This window comes from Gavialis gangeticus, unplaced genomic scaffold (assembly GCF_001723915.1).
Source record: "Gavialis gangeticus isolate Ggan-Ray unplaced genomic scaffold, GavGan_comp1, whole genome shotgun sequence".
Lineage (NCBI taxonomy): Eukaryota > Metazoa > Chordata > Crocodylia > Gavialidae > Gavialis > Gavialis gangeticus.
Window position 1 is genome coordinate 40008630 of NW_017729004.1, and position 19400 is coordinate 40028029.

At 39.6% G+C, this 19400-nt stretch overlaps 1 protein-coding gene across 1 annotated transcript in view; it reads left to right on the forward strand.

Annotated features, from left to right (window-relative positions):
- Nucleotides 1-19400, forward strand: part of ARHGAP21 (Rho GTPase activating protein 21) — a 103577-nt gene that overhangs the window by 14895 nt on the left and 69282 nt on the right. Inside the window, exon 3 of the mRNA XM_019507957.1 lies at nucleotides 2354-2378. Coding sequence (XP_019363502.1) covers nucleotides 2354-2378 — 25 coding nt within the window. The remainder of the gene's footprint in view (nucleotides 1-2353; nucleotides 2379-19400) is intronic.

Genomic DNA, 19400 nt, shown 5'->3' on the forward strand with positions numbered 1-19400 from the left:
GTGGGACATGTCACACTGGTGGGACTTGAAGGTCATGTAGGTGGGACTTCAGCTCAGTGCCCAATTGGGCAAAAAAATCAGTTGTTTGAACTTCAAATAGATGGATCAACAGATATCTTGAACAGTGCAATTTTGTGGGGTTTTGTTTTTATCATGGTGGCACCAGGGTTTTTGTAACAAAATGATTGGTGGGATGTAAGGTGCAAAAGGTTGAGAGCCGCTGACCTAGACAGCCAGTCCTCCATTTGTTTTTGCGCTTTCAGTTATTCTATCCAAAGTGCACTTGTTCTTGTTAAATCAATCTGTTTGATTGCAAACTATTTCTCCAGTTTATCCAGGTCATTCTGGATCCTAGCTCTACATTCCAGAGTATCTGCTACTTCATGTTGTTTTCAGAGTTGCTAAGTGTGTACTCGGTGCCATCACCCAAATCATTAATTACGATATTAAAATGATACTCGACCCAGGACAAACCCCTGGGGAACCCCACTTGTTGCTTCCTCCCAACTAGACATTGAACCATTTATGACTACTCATTGCTCACAATGATCCAACCAGTTATGTATCCACATAGTACTTTCCTCCGGGCTGCATTTCCTTAGCTTATTAATAACAAATGTCATGGAAGAGAATGTCAAAAGCCATGCTAAAGTCCAGGTATATCATATCCACTGCTCCCTCCCCCCACAATCCATAAAGTGCATCACCTTATCTTAGAAGGAAGTCAGGTTGGTTAGGCAAGACCTGCTCTTTGTGAATCCCTGCTGGGTTTTCTTGATCACCGTGTTCTCCTCTAGGTGCTTCACAACTGATTCCTTGAGGACCTACTCCATGATCTTTCCAAGTGTTAAGGTCAAGCTGACTGGTCTCTTCTTTCTCCAGATTCTTCTTCTTCCATTTCTTAAAAATGGGCACTATATTCCAGTCATTGGGGATCTAACCCAACCTCCACAATCCTCAAGTGGGTAGCTTGTGGCTGTGAAATTATCTCAGTGAAATTATCTTCAGGACCCTAGGGTGCATCCCATCTGACCCTGCCTCTTAAAAACTTCTCTAAGCAATCCCTAACCTGTTCTACTATTCTGGGCTGTTTGTCTTCTTCCCTCTTGTCACAAACCCTATTGTCCCAAATCTGTGAGGGATCCTCAGAGTCCTGTATTTTTCTCCACTGTGCTGCCACACCAAGGAACAGACTGAGGTGGTTCTGGAATAGCTCCCTATCCCAGCAAACCTCAGTTCCCCAGCCCTTTATTTACACTGTGGGAATCTCTACAGGCCTGAGCTCACTTGGGGGTATAGAAGAAATTATAGGTCCTCTTCTCTTTAGAGAGAATCAGCCTGGAACATCAGTTGCCCAGAAGTCAACCCTTCCACTGACAGTCAGTAAGAGACAAAGAAAAAAAATGATTTATTGTAAAAACAGAACAAGCATAAAGAACCACTAACAATATGTTGGATAGAGCCAGAAATAAAAAGAGTAAACAAACAAAAGAAAATACCAGAAAATGAATCTGTTCTTATCCTGCACCCTAAATTCAATGATGCAGTCCTTAGCCAGCTTTGCAGGTCTAAATGTAGGTCCTACCTCTGACCCTCTTAGAATCTCTGTCAGCTTGCTTTTCCCAGCTACCTTGGCTGGAGGACCTCAGCCTCTCCCATGTACCTGAGAATACTGGAAACAAAGCCATTCTTTTAAGGCAGGCTTGAAGTACCTTGTCCAGTTTAGCTGTTAATATATGTCACCCCTTCATTTCTAGGAGCACTCACACTATGCAAGTATATAAATATAACCCTAAGGGTTATATTTATCAGACTACAAACGTGGATCCTTTTTTAGATCTGTAGATTTTCTAATCCCAGTCCACCTCTCCTGTATGATACTTTGATTAGCTAGATGACAATCTTTTGGCTCTTCTTTTAAAATGTAAATTTATCATTGTCTAGCCAGATCTAGGCTTCCCATCCCTCTTAGCATGTCCAGGTGGACGGACCAGTAAACAACTAAGTCAAATGCTAATCATCAGCCATTAATTCTTCTAAGGGTGAACAGTTTCAGGCTACTCAAGTTAATCACTTCCTTACTGACACAACCTTGGAATATAAAGATTTATCAAAATTACATTTATATACTATACTATACTATACTATACTATACTATACTATACAGTTAAGGGAACAATAAAACTGGGCACAGCTTTACAGTAGCTACGATTAGAGACTAAACACCACAAGAGTAAACCAAAGTTAGGAGCATATCCTTGTAAGCCTGATTTTAGACACCTTTTTTTAATCTTACCTGTATATTTTTCTTCCATTTGTAAATTTACATTTTAAATGCATGTTTCTCTTTCAGGATGAAGAGAATGGAAACAAAGGAGGTATGTTTTCTGTTATTCATCTGTTCTAACATTTTCCTTTCGTCACTGTCTCCAACAGTGTAGTAGCTGCATGTTATATGTGCTCAGCAATAAGAGTATGTGACTGAAAATGTAAGATTTCTTACAACATCAGAGCAGAAGAGGTAACATATTCTGTCACCTCTAACTTGAAAAACAGGTTTGTTCAGGATTTTTTTGCATGGCCAGTCTATTTACTAAAAAGTATGCTGCATATTCTTAATGGGTTAAATGCATGTTGTAGATCATACATGTACCTAGCAAGAAGCCAGCTGCCTTAGCTTTTTAATACTAAGGCACTGCTCTGAACCACATAGATGCAGCCCTTTTGGTATTGTGGGAGTTTGTGCTGGTGCAACAGTCCACCAGTACAAATCACATTAAAACCGGGGCTCAGTTTATATATGCCAACTGTTTGGTATATTTTGTGAATCAATAAACTTTATGGTTTCTGGTGCAAGTTGCTCTGGGGAAGGCAAGGCTATGTTTGCAGAGGTATTAATATAAATATACTACAAGACATTGGCACAAATGTGACACAAGACAGTTTTAGAAAAACGTGGCATATTAATCCAGTTACATTTCCCCTAAAACTTTAATAGTGCTAATTTTAACTTGTATCATCAGCTCCAGTACTGTGCTGTTCTCATTTTCCATGCCCTTCAAAATGAATAGATCTCTGGAGCATATTCTAGGATGTAAGAAAGTAAGATATGTAAATAGAGAGTATTAACCTCTTACTTAATATGAGGGGGGAAAAAGAAAACCTTTCCATTTTTGTCAAGCAGCTCTTTTTTTCCCACTGGGAAGGGACTTTTATCCCATAATTATGGGCATATGGAGACCCAGGTTCAGCTTCTATGTCTGTGGGGTTTAAACCACTTCTCCCACTGTATAGGAGAGTGCTCTAACATCAGGCTATAGGATATTATGGAGTTAGGGTACTCGTAATCTATTCTGTTGATCAGGGTGGTTATAAATTAATGATTTTTAAAAATTGGAATTTTTTTATTTAAATCAGATTTTTTTACTTTAATTGCATTTTTGATTTTTTTTTTTGTTAAGATGCTTTTAAAAATAAAACTATGTAAAGATTGTTTTAATTTAAGATATGTTAAAGCATAAAGCTATCATCATGGAATAGGGATTATAACTTCTAATTGTATTTTATTTGAAACAATATATTCATGTAACTTTTTTAGAAAGTTTTATAAATAGGTCACAACAAGCCATGGTCCATATTTGGGGCCCAATCTTATGGGGTTCCCAGGGGCTCCTCTATAGATTAGTAAAGATTAAAGAAAACCACTCTGCCCAATGGGACTCAGAGCTCAGTCTAGAAGATCCCATTAAGCATCTCTGTAACGCTTAACTTCGGTTCTCAAACTGTGGATTTGTGCCTCCAGAGATAACATCCTTGTTAACAGCAGTACACGGAGTTGAGAGATAACAGACCTCATTACCTACCCATCTGCACTCTTGTCTCTCTGCAAATTTCAAGCCCTTACATCTCTAAAAGTGAAAAGTTTCAAGAAGTTAAATGAATAAAGGATATCAAACAACAAGAATGCACTTTTTGTAGAAAGCAATGATTAAATCGAGGTGTCCAGACCAGTGATTGAAATCAAACCCTGCTGTTGGTACTGTTTCACTTTGTCTGAAGTACTTAGATTCACTGGACCAGAGACTGTGTCCAGGTGTCTAACTTCCTAACCAGTGGATTAGAGCAGGGGTTGGCAATGTTTCTGGGCAGAGTGCCAAAGCACCCACAACCTCAATTTGTAAAATGTTGGCATGCTGGGGCAGATGGCGGAGGAGCTGCATGGGGCCTGATCCTTGTTGTGGCAGCGCAGCCCCTTCCCCACCGTCTTCCCCAAAGCTCACTTGCCAAGCAAAATGCCTTCATGTACTACACTCTGGCACCTCTGGACTAGAGTCATTTTCAACTTGTCTTTCTGAAGAAAGAATCAGTGGCTCTCAGGAAAGATGTAGGTGTAAATACCATCATTGTGTTCCACAGTTTTGTGAAATTAGCCCTGAAAAAAAATGTTAGTGAAACCTTTTCACTAAATTTAGACTGAATTCTTGAGTGGTTTAGGGTGGACCAAAACTTCATTTTTTTTATGGATAACTACTTGTCAATACATGTTGTCAATAGCTATAGGCAAGGTGGAAATAAAAAAGAAGAATGCAGTTTCACGAGTGTGATAGTTTTCTCAGGTTTTGGTCAAGCCATTTCCATTTTGTTACCACAAGTTGTATCTTTTCCTAAAACAGAAGAGATCCTAAGATTCAGAATGGGAAGTTGTGGGGGAACTGTGTGCCCCACACTTTTTTAAAAAGCTTGGTTTAATATCTTTAAAAATCAGTAGCAGAATGCACTGAGGCAAACCTTAAACACAAGCACATTTGCTGAGTAAAAGCAGTTGTGCCAAAAGCATGGTGTGCTTATGTAGCCTTTTGTGCAAAAAATCTTAAATGAACCAACTAAGAAGGAAGGTAGAATAGTCTACCTAGAATGTTAAAAATAGTTGCTTATGTATTTACAAATAGATGTGGGGCTGGTAGGTGTTAGTGGTGGGAATATTCTGATCACTCCATTTTTAATCATTTTATAGAAGAGTCTTGTCAAGAACTGTGTAATGCATAATTTGCCATACAAAGGAGCCATCTAGTGGCAACTTCATTCTATAGTTGTCATCTTATGGAAGGCCACACATCATGTAAGGAGTTAGTATGATTTTTAACTTCATACAATAAAATGTTGGTTCGCACATGAGTCAGAGGTTGACAGCAGTTTGGCAGCTCTGTGGGTTCGCATCAGGGACAAGGGAAGAGGCAGCCCAACTTTAGAGCAAGTTGCACTAATTTGACCTGCTGCTCCTAAAAGGTAGTCAACCCTTGTCTCTAACTTAGAGGAAGAGCAAGATGAACAGGTTTTTTCCATCTTTTTTGGATAGAAAAAAATAGTTAGAAATCTTAGCTGGCTTTGGTTTGTTTTTTTATTTGGGAGAGATTACAGTGCAGAGGCTATTATATCATGGTATATTTAATAACTTTGAGCCCAAAATCCCACTAGAAAAACTTTGAGCTCTGCAGAATCCCACTAGAAAAACCCTGACTCATTTGGTTAGTCGGTTATTTAAATCTTCAAAATAAAAAAAAATAACTTTTTCCACAGAGATTTTGTCAGATTTTTGGGACATATGCACTAGTCTTTGTTTTCTCTAGACAGTAACAAATTTAAGCAATACCTACTGATATCACTACTGATTTTCCTTAATCTCTGTACTACAAAGTGAATATTTGGCTTTGTCTGAATCTTATGTATTCTTGCAGTGATCTAGGAGATTACAGATAGGGAGTATCAGACGGTGCTTAGCTCCACAGTGCTTAGCTCCACAGTTCTCTTTCTTCTTGTGCTTTATCTTCTTCCAGTTGTCCTTCTAGTTTACCTCAATTCAGCACTGGGATGCCATTCACAAGCTGTTGGATTATGCTGCCAGCAACTAGTCATAACCCAGAGTGGTGGCAATAGAGCAACAGAAAAATGGTTTTGGTTGATAATTCGTTTTTTGGTTATTTGGTTATGCTGGAGTTAGCAGATACCCAGAAGACTTACTAATGATAGAATCCAGGGAGAAACCTTCTTCAAGGCATTGAGAGCAGATGGGTAATTTATACTTAAACTATGGAAGGACTTAACTGAGAAAGAAGAAGCCAGAAAGAGGTGCATACGATGAAAGTGCAAAAACTTCCTTTGTGGATGTTTGTCACTGACTTGATTAAAAAAAGAAAAGGAGAAATGTGTCTCAGTCTGTGTTGATCTAAGCAAGGCACATCTGTCACAAAGACATTCTACTATTGATGAGTGATGATAAAGTAGGGAGAATGGGAAAGTACTGCAGTAGATAGATGTGCTAGGAGTTTTTACTGTGGCATAGATTTGAATAAATGACGAGCCTCTCCCTAGTTGTGAAAGTGATGATTTCTTGGCAACTTTTCCTGCATTAATGTCTTGTTTTTGATAATTGTGTACACCAGTTTCATTGTATTATACAAAGACTTAATTGATGTTCAGAGGTTGAATAGTTTAAAGAAATAGCTCTGTCATACAAAGAGAATCCAAAATTTTTGGACCCAATTGCTGTTGATGCTCCTACAGTTTAAGGAAGTGTTTGTTCTTCTGTTACAAACTCTTCCAAATGGTTTGCAGTAATTTAAATTCAGCACAAGTTATTTTAGCTGATATACAAGTAAGTGCTGCATACTTCAACAGGTTTTTTATAAAAACTAGACACTATATAACAACAACTAGGTTTTTCTGTATCTCTTAAACTTGCCCCTATCAGAATAGAAAAGTGTTAGATTGTCATTGTTTATAAAAATTTGAGAGAGCTACCATTGGAGGGAGCATAAAGACTAACCAGAAGGGCCTGGACAGATTTCTCATTTCTGACTGCTTCACCATTTTATTTATTTATGTATTTATTTATTTATTTATAACATAAATCTAGTTACTGTTATGGGTTGTCGGGGAGGAAAATATTAAAAAGTGAAGCAGGTGTAACCAGTACAGACATTGGATTTTAAAACTGTTAACAATGCTGACATTCAATGTTCAACAAAGCATGTGAGAGAGAGGAGGAGGTATCATTATGAACATCTACACCAAAGTTAGCCAAAATGTGGAATACATTCCTTTGTGAGGGTACAAAAACTTATTAATGGGGAGTGAGGTAATGGGGAAGAAATATAACAAAAAATGCGTAAGCTTGTTATGTGTCGTAAGATTGATGTAATAGGCAAAGTGTAAGGCTTTCAAATGTTTGGTAAAAAAAAAATCTCTATTGTAAACCTAAAATACCTATTGTCATCATATATCCCAAAGACATGCTTGCTGATGATTTGTAGTTATCAAAAAATGACTGGTTAGCCTGGTCCATCCCTTCTTGTAATATTTTCACTGTGTGCTTACCATGGATAAGACTATCAGTAAAAAAAAAAAAAAAAGTTTAGAAGTGGAATGCTTCTCTGATATCTCTGCTCTCCTGATGTCAGCTTTTCCTTTGTTAAAATGCATTCTCCCAGGTTTCATGAGTGACACAGTTTGTTTTTAAAGAGCCAAACAAAATTTCTTCATTTCTTCTGTCTTTAATAGTAGCAACTCCGCATCCTGGAAAGATTGTATATGAATACAGAGGGTGTTTTTGTGTGTTAAAGAGCAATAACATTACAATTTAATATGCTTAATAGTAGCTCTATGAGCATGTGGGAGATAAATGTTCAGCGTTTCATATTACCTTTTTTCCCCACATGCTGTTTGTTAGAAAAAGATAAAAATGTCACTGTCTTGACTTCTCACTATGTTTGAAATAATTTTAGTGCTGTAATTGCTGTGTGAGATACTTGAAGAGCAAATATTTAGATTAGTACAAGTGAGAGACCTTATTTAACATGTAGTTATGAATTAAACATGGAGAATATCTTATAGTGTGCTCATTGTCAGATTTACTTTAAAAACGAACACAACCCCCCCCACGTAGTTTGTATTAATTCACATTTTTCTAAGCAGGAGTTTACTAGTAAGATTCATATCTGCCGTATCCACCTTGTAGGGTCTCAGTGTGCTACGGAAGCTTGAGAAACCTTGAAAACATTCTGCATCTCCACCCAACAGACAGAATGAGCAGTTTGAAAGTCACCTTTTAATTTTGTAAAGAGTCCAGTATGTTGTTTTTGGTTAACAGTAACAGAAGCTGTATTTGACCAAATATAAAAAGTTAATGCTTGTATACTTAAGATTGTTTTATTTGATGTAGCCCACCAAAACTATTACATGTCGGGTTTATCTTCTCTAACTTAAAAATAATACTTGGAGTTAGTTTCTTGATGAATTTAAGTCTGGAAACAATGGCTTCAGTAAGAATTTTCTTCTTTTAGCGTGAGAATTGGATGAACCTGATTCAATTAATTGTCTTTTATTCTAGTATTAAATTGTGGCTGGAAATCTAATCCCACACAGTGTTTTTGGCACCATCGTTCATGATATTTTAGCTCTTCCCACTCCTATTTTTGTGTGGTAGTATCCATAGCAACTGCCATCACTTTAATTTCTTGTTTTCCTGTAAAACTGAGTGCTACCTATATCATATAAGTAGCTCTCCTTTTATAGGGACTCTAGTCAGCCTGAGTTCCCATTACATAACTTCAGGCCTTTGCTTTCTCTGGGTTCCCTAGGTTCTCAATGCCTTGAAATGTACATTACTTATTTATTAATTTAATTATGGATTATGACATTTAAGTATATCCGAGTTTAGAAATTATGACCTGATGTCTCGGGTGTGTTTAGGTCTCTATGGACTTGGTTTACTAAATGAGGGATAGGTAAATATTTTTCTCAGAAATATGAGCCTTGTAAAATCATGCATTTGCTTCATAAATGGAGGAGGTTGATTCCAATAACTCACTCACGTTCAGCTGCACTTAACAGCTATACTTTTGACTTTGTTAGATACTGTCCTTTCACAAGTTAAATCATTAAGTGCTATATATGACTAAAAACCAATAGTGTTCATAAAGTGAGTGCAAGAAAAGAAGACTGATAGCAATCTATTCAAGAATAGGCATTTGGGAGACATTAGTGAAAACTGACGAAACTTTTTAACTCGAATTCAGTACATATAATTTTTTTAATACTTGGCATTGTCAAATTTGGAAGAAGGGTATCTATCTGCCTGTTCATTCTACAGTGACAAAGCTATTTTCAATTGGGCACTTCATTGATTTACAGGTGAACTTAGAATAATTCTTCTTTTCCCTGGTGATGAAATAACATCCTTTTGGAAATTATGGCAACATTGCATGAAAAAGTAATATTACAATAATCTTTAATGTTATCAAGTACTTGAAGAAAATAACTAAATTTGACCTGTTATCTCTTCTGAGTAACACCAACAATTGTAGTGCTAGTTCTCAGGAGCCTCTGATTTACAGTGTATTCAGTTCACATTTGTTTTTCACTGTATCAAATGAGCAATTCAGAGTCTGATCGCAAACATCGGAAGTGATTATGAAACAAGTTTGCGTGATTGGAGGCCATCCTTTTCTTTATGTAAAAGACTTCTGGTTCTTCACGGAATACAGGTTTCCCTTGCTTTATGATATACAAGCGTTCCTAGAAAACGGCGCATAACTCAAATTTGCGTAAAGGGAACCCACTTCACAATGCAACAAATAGGGATATGTTCCAAGACCTGGATTGCACTGACCCCCAAACACATTTCTGCTACTTTTTTACAAGACAATTTTGGTACTCACCAAGAGCAGACAGTACACACAAGCACAGAGCACTATCATAATGGAGATGGCAACCACAGAAACGCATGTCGTAGACAATGAGTGAGGAGCCAAGATCCACACAGGAGACTATATTTTGGTGCATGTCACTCCCACAGTGCACTGCACAAAGCACCACCCCGCTGATTGCATATGAGTGAATTTTCCTCGCATATAACATATTTTTGGTATAAAAAGTGTCATCACATAAGAGCGAATGTGCACTTACAGAACCCACATAAAGCAAGGGGAACATGTACAAACACCCAGGATATTAAAGAGGCTGTGCTGTATATGACAGAATTCTTGGGGAAGGTGCTCTTTGCCCCTGGATTAGAGGAAGATTAGATCCTGACTCCATTTTCTGACTTGTTTGGAGTCATCAGGAGATCTGGTATTGTTCAGACTGATGAATTATAAATCCTCAAAGGTAACTAAAGCAAAACCAGATGTACTCAGAATGTAACACATTGTTACGGTTTACTTATTATAAGGGCATTAGCTGTTTGACACCCCCACCTCTCACCCTAGTAAATAAAGGGAAATTTAAGTATTAGTAGGAAACACACTGGCAGTCAGAGGTAACCTCATGAAAAGCAAAATACAGCTGAGACTTGTTTGAGCATGACCAACATCCTCCCTTGGCTAAGGGCGATCTTGATTAATGCTTTTGGTATTATAGTCGCATCACTGTTTCTAGGCTGTCAGTCTTAACTCTACAAGAAACAATTTTCTGCATTTCCTGATAACCATGGTGTTATCTTGTGAGGAACCATATTGAATCAGACCAACAGGAGAGCTAGTGAGAATCGCCTAAATGCTCTGTGAAGCTTTAGAGCCAATTGTGGTCTTTTTCCCACAGGGATCTCTATTTATCCCTAAATAAAAATAGTTTACTATTTTGACATCTCAGTTCCTCTTGGGTGTGAATTGCATGTTGAGGACTCCAGCTAAGAGACAACTGAAATTTCTATAGGACTTTAACTGTTTATTTTCTTATACTACTGTTCATTGATTTAGCCACTTGAATCCCAAAGGCACTTTTAACATACTGTTTTATTGAGCCCTAATGAATGGTCTTGAGAGTTGAAAATGAAATTATAGAAGCAAAACAGAATTAACTATCTGAGGAAGCTATTTCATTGTAGTGCTGAGTGTGTGTGTGTGTGTGTGTGTGTGTGTGTGTAAACATTACATTTCTATCGATAGAATCATTTTTAGTTTGGTACAAATGCTTTGTGTACTAGCATTCCCAGTCCTTAGGAAGGTGTAAAAATGACATGCCTGGTGGAAAGTTAAACCTTGTACCATGAGGTTTAAATCTAGTGCAGTAGAGGTTTGCTGGGTATAACAAATATTTGCAGACTTATACAAGTGATAAAAGCTTCACTGCTGTCTTTTAGCATCCCAGGCTGCATCGCTACACGTATACCCCTTCCTTCCCTCTCCTCCAGAGAGACGCTGTGACTTGGCTGGACTTAACTCACAGAGCAGACCCCTCCCCATGTAAGTCCAAGGGCTGAGAAAACCCAGCCCCTTGGCTGTACAACTGACAAATCCCCCTGCCCTCTTTCTCCCCACCCCCCACTCCCCACACATCACCATCAGCCTCGGGCATCAAATGCTACTCCTTCCACCCAGTTGGGCAACAGGAGCAGCATTTAAAGAGTGGGGGCTAGGAACTGGGGTGGGAAAGCTGCTGCTGCCCACTTCCCAGACCAGAGTCCCTGTTGTGAGGAGCAAATAGGGCTTTGCCCTGGTGTTCCAGGACTGGTTTGGGAATAGAGGGAGGGGGGCAGGAGTAATGCTTTCCTGCCTCTTTCCCCAGACCAAGGACTGCCTGGCTTGGGGAGTAAGTTGGAGTTTTTTTTCCTGTTCCTCCTGCTCCTGGGTTGATTGCAAGTGCTGGCTTTTGTCCTGTGTGGGGGGAGTGTCCCCTTCTCCACTCCTGCAGAAATTGAGCCCTGGAGCTGAAGGTGCCAGCTTTGTGTCATGGGGGAGATGCCCTCCTGTGCGAAACTGCAGAGCCCTGTGCCAGCAGCCTCATGTGTGGGGAAGCACGTGCAGGGCTCTATATATGCTCCACACTTCACCATTGGAAACCAGTGGCACAGCCCTGCATGGGCTCAGCTCTAAGCCCACAGTCTTGTGTGAGGCTGCAGGTACCAGTTTTGAACTACTCCTGGATGTCATCTCTGCAGGGCACATCCAGAGCCCTGCGCTTGCAACCCCATTTGTGATGCTGTGGGTGCAGACTTTGAAGTGCCAAGTGGGGGAGAAGCTCCCTGCTGCCAGGACTGGAGACCCCAGACCCACCTTCCCCATGGAATTGGGTTGGCTTAGCCTAGACCCCCAAACACACCAGTATCCACTCTGCTGCCAAGGTGCTAGCAGGCTGGCAACCTGCCAGTGTCTGGACAGCACCCAACCCTGGCCTGGTGGCACCTGACCCCAATCTGGGCTGGAACAGGGTTTGGGTAAGGATCCATTGTGCTGCTGTAGAGGAAAATTACAGTTTTGGGGAGTGGGGAGCAAACAGCATTTCTGCTCTGTTCCTGTTGTGTGAACGTCTGACAGCTGGGAGGGAGACAGAGGGGGAATGTTGTAGGCCCTGACCTGTACCTTCCAGTACAGAGGTCCATTGGTGGAGCTTCCAGACACTTGCTAGGATGCAGACAGAAGTGACAGTTTTGATGATCTGGCCACTGAAAGCAGTTATAGCTGTGACCAAACACAAGTGCATGGCTGCAGACAGCTTCAAAAATGGCTGATGGGGTGAAAATCTGACCCCTCATTGCATGAGGTATCAGATAAAGACCTTTCAAAATGTAGTGTCTTTTGTAAGTTGTGTCTGTGGAGCTCCTAGCTTGTCTCTGTTTTTAGAATGAAACGGGGGAAAGGGAGCAGAGTGAGTTTAGTTTGGGGGGTTTTCAGTCCCTCCTCCCTCCCCCCAAGGCAGGGAGGCTCCAATTTAACTACCCCACCCTTCAGCAACAGTCGGGGAGCCGCAAGAATGAGCTCCCCCTGCTGCCTTTCCCCCCTCCCATTCTGAAAGCATCAAGCACTGGCTGCAGCCTCCCAGCCCCAGCTAGTTTCCCGTCCTCCCTGGAACCAACAGTGAACTTCTGTTTGGTCTGGGGTAATGTAACTCAGAATGCTTTGCAAAAATTGTTCCAAGTTACAGCTGGGAGCTGCATTTCTGTCTGCACTCTTAAATTGAGCTGTTTAACTTCCACCGGTTGATTTGAATGCTTGCATGGATCCAAAGTTAGTGAATTGGCTCCATTCTGGCAAGCATGTATTGGTAAGAAGACTGCAGTAATAGGCAAAGCACCTTTTCTTTCATGGGCCTGTAGTAAGAACGTGCACTAATAGGTCATTGCTGCTGAAGATTTAGTTTGATTCAGGGCACCTGCCTGTTTTTGGTGAGGAGGTGTCCTTCCAGAAAGTTCTAACATTTAATTATGCTGAGCTATCTAATAATTCTGTGTGGTGCACATGAATGTGCATGAATTGTGTTTGCAAATCTTTTAAGATGGTGTCATCTGTGAAATGCAGCCGTTTCGCTTTTGTGCTCCAGGTACCTTGGAAGGCTTTGGAGAGAGTCAGTAGAGATTAACAAAGACATACAGCTGAATTTCTCAGCGAGAAGTTACAGAGACATGTATGTTAAACCTAAATGGTCCTTGTAAACACAAACATGTGATTTACTTTAAGTGCTTTTCCCTGTTTTATAACCTAAAAAGACACTTCAGTTTGTTTGAATAACTAGGATTATATCATTATCTATTTCTGAAAAAATATATATTAGAATTGTAAATTAAAATACAAACATATGGTACTTTGAGGCACATACTTCCCAGGAAGCTCATTTATATGCTTGTTAGCAGTGAAAATCGGTTTTGGGTTTGGTTCAAGCATGCAGAAGGCTGGAAAGAAAATAAAAAGCATGCATTTCTCAGTCGCAGCCTGAAATACATGCCATATCTATTTCCTCTTTAGGGAATAAAACTGCATATTTTTGCTGAAAAACCATGTATATAAAATATGATAATATAATTAGAAAAATAGAGGCTAACTCTTTAAAGACAGTTTACTTAGTGATCACATTATCAGAATGTATTTTTTTTTTTCCTTGTTTAACTCTTTTGCTGGATAGTGGTCAGCAGGAACAATGGCCAGGTTCAATTTGGGATACTGAATATATTTTTCTCTTGGCTCAAGCCCCCACCCAGACCACCTGGTAAACACTAAATGAATGACTAAGGTGTCCTGCATAAACAAAAGCCCCTTTCTCCCAAGCAATGTAAACACAAGACAGATTTATTGTAGAAAACAAAGGAAAATAGCAAATGCAATGTAAAACCCTACTAACTACAAGACAGTCTATAGGATGTGCTACACCAAGGGAAGCTGCTAAAGAGCATGGGTCCTTCTGTGATGCAAGGGGCCCTTTGTTTCTCTTGAAGAAATGGTAGTGTGCCAATCTTTGCTCCCACGGATAGGCTGTATATATGTTTTGGGAGTGACTGCAGCTCCAGCTAGCATTCATGTACCTCAAAACTTTAGGGCTAGATTATATGGCCTGCTGAAGCAAAACTGAGCTTCCCTTTTCACTATCTGCAGACTCCTTCTACCTTGGAGAAGACTTTGCTCTTCAGCAGCCCCAAGCAGCATCTCCCCTCCCCTTTTCCCTTCCCCCAGACCAGTCTTGCTTATCTTTATATCCCCTCCCTTTGCATGACATCACCCTGGCCTTGTCCAGTGAGGGAATGGTACACTACAGTTCCTCTCCCAACCAACTGGAGATCCTTTAAATCTCTCCGAATTGAATCAGAACCCTCCAAATTGATTTGGAGAGATTCAGTGATTCGGATGTAGGCACAACCTTAAATTTTTTTTTTACATACCTCAAGGTACCAGGCGGCTTGTGAATGCTGAGATGCTGGGGCAGATGGAGCGTCCCACAGTAAAGTGGGGAGGGGTTCCCCAGCGGGCTTGGCGGCAGACCCGGAAGTGGACCAGAAGCACTTTATACATTATGTATTGTTCAATATGTCTTCTCTTCATGGAACCCTTTGGTGTCAGCTTGTGATTTGGCCTTAATTTATTCCCCCCCCGGATAAAAAGCCATTTGTACCTTATTAGTATTAGTATTTTTTTACCCAACAAGGTTAGTTCAACTCGTCTGAAAGTGTTTTTTTTTGTTTCTTTGTTGTGTTTTTTTTTTTTTAGCTTGGGATTTTTTACAGGTCCCCCCCCCCATCCTGTTGTGTTACACTTACACAAATAATATAGGTTACTTGTACCATTGGATTATTATTGCAGACAAATTTTCATGTTGTGGATAGCTCAGAATTTTGGGCCACAAAAACTAGGAGTTATTGTGCTTCTTGATCTAAAATCCCCATACAGCTTGGACTATCTCAGCCTCCTAATACCATTTAATAGAATTTATTTGACCAGTTTTCTCAAGTTTATGGACTAAACTTTTGTTACTGTCTCCATCAAACTTCCTCTTATGTCTTATTGCACATTTTGATCTGCATATTCTATTTTATGAGGTTTTTCTACTGTATTTTGAGTTTGTCCTATAATAAAACATTCAAAGTCCTGCCTACAGCATAAAGAGATTATTGTCAGCAACCCCTTAAATTCATTGGCAACATTAATTTATCCCTTTGTAATGAAATATCTTGCATTATCATGCTCACAGAACCACAGAGCTGGACTTATTGAAACACTAATTTAGTGATGTTGTTCACCATGGTTAATTTAAAGGGTGAATTTTTAATGACAGTCAACTCTTAAAAGTCAATGATTGCTAGAGGTCAGAGATTACTAAGGTGTGTTGAACTGACAAAGTGGCTTTTAAGAGCCTCTTCCAAAAGCAGAGAGAATGTTGGGGGTTTTTTTCCATTTCAGTTTATTCAGTTCATTCAAAGTTGCTAAACATAGCAGGAATTTGAAAAAAAAATGGGAAACTTGTTGTATGTCTTCCATTCTATCAACAAAATATGTGAAAAGAGTAAAATATGTGGTTCTGAAATCTTGAATGATTTGTGACCAGACACAGTCAGTTTAGTCTGTTATCTACAGATGATACTTCTTGATTTTAATAAATCACTTAAATTTAAGTGGAATACAAGTTTTAGTGAGCTTATTCCACATCCATTTATGCATCTAGAATATTTTAAAGTAATTTTACTTGACTAGTACAAATGCATGTTAAAATAGTTTGTACATTTCTAATAAAAAGGGAAAATTATCATCTAGGCTAGAGGCAGGCTGACAGATGTGTTCTAGCGCTCTCTGGTGCCTGGTATGGGCCACTGCAGGGGTCTGGCTGCCTTTCACTTTTGAAAAGTGACCGTCAGTTTGCTTTCTTTTCGGTTCAGTCTAAGCAGTTTACAAAAATGTGGAAAGATTGAATCAATTCAGCCGTGGGCTTTATGACTGTCTGTACTTTGCTCTAGTAAAAAAAAAAAAATACATCCATCATTTGCTGTCATAAAAAACTAAATTATCACAGTCTAAATAAATAATAAGGTATATAATTTTTCTGAAAATAACTTTGTGCATATAGTGTTGGCTTCCTGTTTGACAAAATTAGTATCAAATATAGTTTAGAGGTTATATTTGTCCGTAAATCAGTATTTGTTAATAGTTAGCATTTGATCAGAATTGACTAAAAGACTATTACAGGTTAAAATTGAATATTTATACCCAGGTTCCATGTTTCTGATTAAATTGGAGATTTCCTGCTTCTGATTAAAATTATTAGCTGTGACTTGGCTGATAAATTATTCTGTAGGTAATTAATCGCTTGGATTACATTGCTGTAAAAGTAAATTCCATATAAAGCATATAAAAAGGCTTTGAAAGTACAGAATGGAGAACATAAATTATTTATAAACATTTTTCTTTAAATTACCTGAGTGTCGTTTTAAGAATGCTGCTGGATAGTCATTATACCTAATTAGGTCATGTCACGGTTTCTTGTTAAAACTTAAGATTTTTTAAATGTGATTTGCAAAATACAGTTATAATATATTATAAGCCATTCAGGAACTATTAGCCAGTCAGACTGCTTGTTTTTTGATACAATCACTCAGGATAGAGTACATCTCATTTTGTGGAAGCAGCTCTTTTCTTGGATAGTTTCATTGGAAGTTGTGGTAATGTTTTATAGTTATACTAATTGGAGATAAAACATTTTTAAAATCTAATATGTCTTTAGATAATTGTGCTTCAGAAGTTTTGCCCATTTATATTTTTCTTTTGCAGGGAACTTTGTATTATTGAACATCTGTTTCACAGTTTGATTAGATAAACATCCATTTGATTGGACAGTTTCTGTGGCTCAATAACCTGAAAAACTTCAGACCCTCTACATGTTACATCTAGTATGCAACTACCAAGTTAATTGGGCAATTAATTTACACTTCCAAAGTAACAGTAAATGCAAGTATTTTGTATTTTTCATCTTTTTGGAATTTCTTCATGCCTTCTACCAGTTCACTAAACATCACGTTTCAGTTTCATCTCTGGTTAAGAAGGACTGATAGTGTTCCCTTTGGCCATTGCTAAGCAAGGAGGTCTCTGTAAACACAATTCCGATTTTCTTTTCTCCCCCTGAGAGGTACTAAAAAGCATTGGGTTAGGGAATTTGCCTACTTGTTGCTGGTTGGAATTGCGTGCTTGCATTTTAAATGACCTGTGCTGAAAATGGACCTTTGTCTTTCCAGTTGAAATTCATTGCAAGTTGAAAGTCTGCTTTTGTTTAACTGGCCTTTTTAAAGCATTGAGAGTGAGCTAGTTGGATCACTTGACTGAGTGTTCTTACTAGTCTTTCCTTGAAAAGAGATGTTTGCTGATGCATTGATCACAAAAGGTTTTGTTGGAGTATACGTAGTCAGAGGTAGGAGTTGATATTAATTTGTATAGTTCAGACTGTTTTTCAGGAGCAGTTTCAGTGTTCACTCACTGTCATCTAACCTACCAAGTTATTTATCCATATTTTGAAAGTTAGCCTCAGTATCCATGTTGAAGAGCCCCCAAACCCATGCACAGTTCTAGTCTTTGCTCCTTTTACTCCTTCTCTGCTTTCCTTGTCTTCTACTTCTCCATTTTTACTGTTCTGTTCACATGAGTGTGAGAAAGTTCTACTCTTCTGAAACTTGTGAAGTTTCTGGTTGCTCTAATTATTAATTAACAGCTTTAAAGCTGCCCTCTTATATATATTTTGAGGGTGACAACTTCACAGTAATTGTGGAGTAGTTACAGAGGGAGCTGGTTGTTCCCAGAAAGAGAGGCATTTTTTTAAGATGCCAAAGACCATTTGCAAGGAGAGCTTTAAAAATCAGGCCTGGCATTCTGTGGAAGCACAACAGTAAAGTTCTGTCCGTGATCAATGATGATGATAACGTGGGATTGCTGTAGTCTGCAGTAAGTAAAGTAGGAGTTTGGGGGTTTTTTTTCTTTTTGTTTTTTCAGGTGTGTTCCTCCCTAAAGTAGGCCTCAGTCCTACATATTCCTTCAGTTCACTCAGACCATGTACACTACTACTACCCAGTGTCCACCCTCTAACTGGTGTGCCATCAGACATGGCCGGGGTGCTGTGGAATCTTGGGTGGTGGGCGTGGCTTCTGGGGGTATGGCTATAGCTAGTGCCGCCACTGCGCCACCCCTGTACCTTGGCCGGCTCCATGTCGATACCTCCTCCCCAGCTCTGCATCTGGCTGCTCACCACCCCCTTGTTCTGCAGTTGGCTGGTGTGTCGTGGGATGAAGAAGGCCGGATAAACGTACAATGGGATAGAGTAGCATTGCCCAACCTTTTTCCATCTGAGATTTACTATAAGTAGGGTGACCATATGTCCTGGTTTGGCCAGGACAGTCCCAGATTTCAGAGGCTGGTCCCAATTGGCTGGTGATAAATAAAATGAGTGTTCTTGGTGGAGAGGCAGAGCAGCACAAGCTGTGAAATAGGAAGCCATAGCAGACAGCAAAATTGTTCTAGAATAGATTAGCTTGATTAGTGGAATGACCATTAAAAAGGGGAAATGATTGTTAACACTTGTGAAGTAAAGAACAATAGGTTGTTAATGGGCCATTGCCTCCTTTACCTGCCTGAACAGTTGCACCACCCCACCCCGTCCCTGCTTCTGCACGCAGCAGTGCCGCTAACTTGGAGGGGGGACGCAGGAAGTGTCCCGGATTTCATGTTGTCCCAAATTTCACAATGTTCCATATGGTCACCCTAACTGTAAAACTTAGACATGGTGATCCTGTAGGATGTAGGGATTTGGTAAGGAAGGCTAAAGCAGCACTGGAGCTTAGATTAGCTTCTGGGATTAAGGATAACAAAAAGTCCTTTTTCAAGTATATAGGTAGCAAGAAGAAGTCTCGGGGTAACATTGGACCCCTACGAGGCAGGGCAGGGCAGTTGGTGACGGATGCACGAGAGAAGGCAGAACTCTTCAACAAGTTCTTTGCCTGCGTGTTCCTGTCCGCTGACAATGGGGTGCTCATGGGTGATAGCGCAGAGAGGCCCAGGAAGGATGCGAGTCCCCCGACTGTTAGTTCAGACCTAGTTAAGGACTACCTGGAGGGATTAGATATGTCCAAGTCGGCAGGCCTGGATGACCTTCATCCGCGGATGCTG